Here is a 5,381-nt window from a genome sequence, read left to right as displayed (position 1 = left end):
GAGGGCGCCAGGCCCCGCGTCTGAGGGCTCCGGACCCAAGCCAGAGACCCTGTCTCCTGCCGCGGCAGCAGGGGCCGAGGCGGGCTTACTCAGAGGACCCCGACCTCAGTGGCTGCCCTGGGACTGCCTGCTCTCCCCGGCTCCCCAGGATAGCAAGGCACCCCACCTCTTCTCAGATACAAGGCTCCACACTCACCGGAGCTGTCTGCCCACGTGAACCGGAGCCAGATCTCAGAGGTGGCCCGCTAGGGAGGGACCCCAGGAGGGCCCAGGAAGTGAGAAGTTTGAGGGGTTGGTGACTTCTCCCGCGGGGGTGGGGGTGGCATGGAGCTCACACACACACCACGTGGCTGCTGGCTGCTTGTTTATTTTCTACTCGGTGCAGGGCACAGGTTAGAGGGCGCCGGGAAGGCTCTCATGTGGCTTGGATAGTAAAGAGTGGAGTTCTCTCAACTTCCTTTTTGGTGTTTTGCTGTTTTGATATTAAAAACCCAACTGCTTGTGTTGGCTGCAGCCTGATCACTCTCAGGGAGGGGAAGGAGGGGGGCTCTGATGAGCCCAGCGCCTGGGGAGGAAGCCCGCCCGGCAGCTGGTGGTGGCCACTCAGGACGGGGGCCTGGAGTTGGTTTGGCCAGGCTGGCCGCCAGGCTGCTGCTTCCCCACGGCTTCCCGAGCCGGGTCACAGGTGATCATGCCGGTGGAGGCCTGGGCTGGTTCTGAGCTGGAGGAGAGCACGTGGTCAGAGGCTGCTACCACCTGCCCCCCCCCGCCCACCGGCCCCCAGGAAGGTGGACTCACTGCTCTGGGGACTCCAACACTGTGGCCATGAACGGGAGAGTGGACTTCCCGAAAAAGAAGCTGGCCCACCAGTGTCCCGGGTCAGCTCTGGGGAGACCTGAGAGAAGCAAAGTGAGGTCACGGTGCTGTTGCCCACCCCCTCCAGTCAGTCCCTGGGGACAGCCAGGGGTGGACCTGCGCTCACCGGGGTGGCGGGGGATGCCTTCCCCGGGGTACTCGGCACTTCCGCAGGAGCTGTTACCGGAAGTGGAGCCCAGGCGGCCTGGAGAGAAGAGGCCAGGTCAGCTCCACAGGGCACTGAGCCCCCAGCCCACCGGACCAAGGGCTGGCTTTGCCTGCAGCACAGGGCTTTGCCTGTCAGCACAGGCAGTGCCAGGGGTCCTTAGCCGCTCACTCCCCACTCGGATACGGATTCTCAAGGAACTGGAGCTGACACCACAAGCTGGGTGGGGAAGCCCGGGTCAGACTCGGTGGGGGGGCGGGCAAGGGGCTTACTTACGCCGGTAGTAGTCGTGGGTGGCCACGAGCGAGCCGCTGGAGGGGATGGCTGCCATGCTCTTGCTTGTGGGCTGGTGGAAACCTGCGCACGCGGGGGTCGGGGAGCCCCTGCGGTCATCGCTGCCTCTCGCGCAGGGCACTCCCCACCCGGACCCCAGGGTCAGCCGCGTGGGTTCTCGGGAGGGGCGGACGTCAGGTTTGTTTACCGAGCCGAGGCGGGGCTCCGGAACTCCGGGACCGCCCTCTCCGCGCGGGCGGCTCTAACCAGCCCGAACAGGCCGCGCGGGACAACAAAGGCGCTTTGTGCGCGGGCCGCCGGCCTGGGGCTCCGGGAAGCGGCCCTGCCTGCAGCCGGCGCGCCCCCAGCTCCGCGCCCCGGGCCCTGCCCGCCGCCTCCTCCCCACCCGCGCCCTTCGGTCCTCCCGGATGCGGGGCGGTCCGCCCCGCCAGCCGTCGCTCCTATTCGGGCCGCTAGACCCCACCCACGCGCCGCCCGGGCCCTCACCTCGGCGGCGACCCCTCGCGGGCCTCGGCGCTCGATCACGGACGGCGGGAACCGGGGCGCTAAGCCACTGAGCCCATTGGCACAGGTGACCGCAACCGACGACTCCACGACCCAGACGCGCCGGGCGCGCACGCGCGGACGCGCCCCCTTATATGGCGGCCCCGCCCCGCGCCCTGCGAGCCCCGCCCCGATCCCGGCCCCGCCCCAGCCCCGGCGAGGCCACGCCCCTGATAGGCTCCAGTCCCGCCCAGGACCCCTGGGAGGCCTACTAGGCCCCGCCCCAAGCTCACCCTGGCCCCGCCCCACCCTGCCCTGCCCCGCCCCCGTGGCCTGGCCCTAGCTGGCCGCCCTTGGAGGAAGTCGAGCCCTGCAGCGTCCGTCTGACCTGGGCTTCCCGGGCAGCGCATCCCGGCCTGGCCTGGGCTTGGGGTGGTTAAATAACCGCTGTCGCAGTCCCAGAGCAGGGCCTGTCTCCCTCCCACCTCTCGTCCCACCTTCCCGGGCCCTGGCCAACCTTTTGGACCCAGGCCTGCTGCTGGTCCAGCCTGTCTCCACCTTTCCAGCTCGGTGGAGGCCGGGGGCAGGGGGGGCGGGGGCGGGGGGGGGGCCGGACGGTGGCCCCTGCACTTCCGGTCTGTTTCTGCCGCTGCCCCCAGTCCTGGGCTGAGCCCCACAGGCCCAGCCCTCGCAGTGCCCCTCTGCTCTGGCCTTCTCTGCGATGTACTGGGGGGACATCTGCTCAACCAGACGTGGGCCCCCGCCAGCGGGTGCCCTCCCCCAGCTGTCGGCCTGGGTGCCACCCAGAAGGAGATGTGTGCCTCTAGCTTTCCAGCCCTTCAGGGACCTCATTGCAGGTGGGAAGCTGGGGAGCCCACCCATGTCTCGCTCACAGCTCTGGGGGCTCTGGAACCCACTCCCCGTTCTCAGCGCCAGCTTGCATCCAACTGCTTGCAAGGCATGGGTGGGGGAGGAGGGAGAGAGGAAAGGAGGGCAGGCAGAGGGGGAAGCTTATGTCAGTGGATGGGGTAAAGACCTCTGTTTGGGGATGTCACCAGTAGCTGGAGGCGAGGCCCCCAGTTACGGGCAGCCCCAGAGTGTTCCGTGCAGGGCCTGGGCCCTGCCACACCCTGGCTCTTCAACTGGGAGGAGGACTTCCTTTCCAATGTGGAAATCGGCCTTCCCCCCACCCCACCCCACCCCGACCCCCAGCCTCCCTCTGTAGGGAGGGGAAGTCCCCCTGTCCTCTCCCTGGCTCTTTGGCACTAGGCCCTGGCTGGGCAGTCTCGCCCCTGCTGGCTGGGAGGGTCTCAGGAGATCTGTGGTGGCTTCGGTGGGGGGCCATCAGGAAGATCCCATAACCCCCTGGGCTGGGCCCTCTATATCCTCACACCCCCTCAAGGACCCCTCCAGGATTCCTGAGCCTCAGTCCAACTTCTCACTCAGGAGATGGAGAAACTGAGGCCCCAGGAGGGGAGCGGCCTTGCTGCCCCTGGAGGTAACCCTTTACTGGGCTGTGTGGGGGTCAAAGCTGCTGACCTCCTAACTGCGACCTGGCTTGGGTTGCAGTGTGGCCAGGGGACCCTGGAGGAGGTGCAGCTACCTGGCCCAGGTGACTCTCATTCCTTCTCGGCCTTCCCCGTCTCTTCCTGGTGTCCCCATGGACTGGGCCCCTGCTGGTCACTGGGAAAAGGACGGTTCCAGCGTCTCTCCCTGCCACCCATCCAGCCACATCTTTCATGGGCTTCCAAGATAACCGTGGTTCACAGCGAGGGTCAGCTGGATTGCTCATAGCCGTGAGACAAGACCCTGAAGGAGGGACGCGTGGCCCCCCAAGCCCTCACCCCAAACTCCCTTCACAGCCAGAGACCTTTGCTTCCCAGGGTCACCACAGGCACGGCCTGGCCGTCTTCCTGCCCTCCTCCAGGGCGTTAATTCTGGATGGTGACTTTACTGAAAATCAAATTTAATTCTTAAGGGTCATTTGCCGTCCCCCACTCCTCCCATGCTCACCAAACCCTGAGCCTGGTCGTGGATCAAATGTACCAGGGCCCTGTTGCTGGGTTATTGGCCACTTGGGTCCATGTGGGCTCTGGCCATCAGCTCTGCTCAGGGCCTCACGGAGCTGCCCACTGTGCGGGGCAGCCTCTCCCCTCTGGTCTCAGCTCTGCTGCCAGCCCCTGACCACGTGTTTGCCTGGGATGGGCAGCAGAGCGCCCTCACCCCAGCCCACCGACTTGCCCGGTTGCACGTGTCTACCCCTCCTGCCCTTGCCCGAGACACACCACCGGTTGGAAGCTGGCAGCATCGGGGCCGTCCCCAAGTGGGGGGCGGCCCCCGGTGAGCTCAAAGCATGATTGGATTGGGTGTTGTGTGGTTTGCGAAGGTGGCGGGTGCCAGCTCTGGCCGCGTGCTGGGGAAACTGAGGACAAGGGCACCGCCGTCGTGGGTTTGTGGTAGGGACACAGGAGCCAGGCAGGGGCGCTGACAGGGGTCTCTGAGTGAGACGGGGGCCCTGACTGGACCGTGTGCTGTTCTGTTCACCCAGTGCTTGGGTTGGCTGAGCACCTACTGTGTGCAAATGGCTCGGCCGGGCATGGGGAGTGGTGGTGAGTCAGGTAGGCACCCCTTCCAGCAGAGGGGCAGGCCTAGAAGGAGGGTCCCCACTTGGTGAGGGGGGACAGGAGAGGGGTTGTCAGGCTTCAGCTGAGGGGGAGCTGGGGAGGGCCCAGTGCTCAGAGCTGCCGGGCAAGAGCAGGGGGGCTGCTGGCCTTGGACGGGGTGGGGGGCCAGTGGCAGGACCTGCAGTGGAAGAGGCAGCCAGGCCTGAGGGCTCACTGACAGGGCAGATTGGTCAGTGCAGTTGACACCAGGAGGATGGAATGTTCCAGCAAGACCCAGGCTTGTCCTGCTCTGAAGGACCCTCAGCCACAGGGCTCTCTGCCCCTTCTGTGAACTCCCGTGTCCCTGTGGTCAGCGGCTGAGTGTGTGGGCATCTCGTAGGGTGCCCCTCATGCATGCCTCCAACAGGACTGGGGTGCCAGGACCCAAAGCTGGGGAGGCCAGCATGAGGGGCCTGCCCAGGGCCATGGACCGCTCATATGGTCAGGAGGGGGGTAGGGTTTGGCGAGGTGACCTGTCCAAATCCTGAACCTGGTGGTCACTCAGGAGGGGACACAGCTGGGGGAATGAGGGTTGGTGCCATTCCGGGGACCCAGGAGGCACGCCGAGTACTCCTGGGGGAGGGGGGAGCAGCAGTGTGAGAAGTGGGAGGCCAGATGGATTGGGACCCCTGGGGTAGAGCCATCCCATGGCAGGGTCTGAGCAGAGAGAGCTGAGACTTGGGGGCTGCTCTGGAGAACAGGGTCAGCTTAGGGGCAGGAGGGTCACCAGGGCTTCTGCTGGGAGGGGCTCGGGGAGGGAGGCTGGTGCTGGCCTCGCTGCTGTGGCTTCCAGCCATCCAGAGCCATGGGTATCCCACCGGTGAGGCAGGCAGTGCAAGACCAGGTGTGCCAGGGGCGGTGAGCAGTAGCTCCTGCCCTCTCCAGGCTCAGTCCCCAGAGGCTGAGGGCGTGCTGTCTCA

At 66.3% G+C, this 5,381-nt stretch overlaps 1 protein-coding gene across 1 annotated transcript; it reads right to left on the bottom strand.

Moving 5' to 3' along the window:
- Positions 1 to 603: 603 nt before the first annotated feature.
- PPDPF (pancreatic progenitor cell differentiation and proliferation factor) lies at positions 604 to 1,352 on the bottom strand. Its single transcript, XM_065893058.1, has 4 exons — positions 1,298 to 1,352; positions 983 to 1,060; positions 799 to 895; positions 604 to 721 (listed from the first exon to the last, which is right to left on the bottom strand). The coding sequence occupies exons 1-4, from the start codon at positions 1,350 to 1,352 to the stop codon at positions 604 to 606; spliced, it is 348 nt and encodes a 115-aa protein (XP_065749130.1).
- Between the last annotated feature and the right edge of the window lie 4,029 nt (positions 1,353 to 5,381).

The sequence above is a fragment of the Phocoena phocoena genome, chromosome 15 (assembly GCF_963924675.1).
Source record: "Phocoena phocoena chromosome 15, mPhoPho1.1, whole genome shotgun sequence".
Lineage (NCBI taxonomy): Eukaryota > Metazoa > Chordata > Mammalia > Artiodactyla > Phocoenidae > Phocoena > Phocoena phocoena.
The sequence above is the reverse complement of the archived record's forward strand: the minus strand, read 5'-3'. Positions and strand labels throughout refer to the sequence as shown.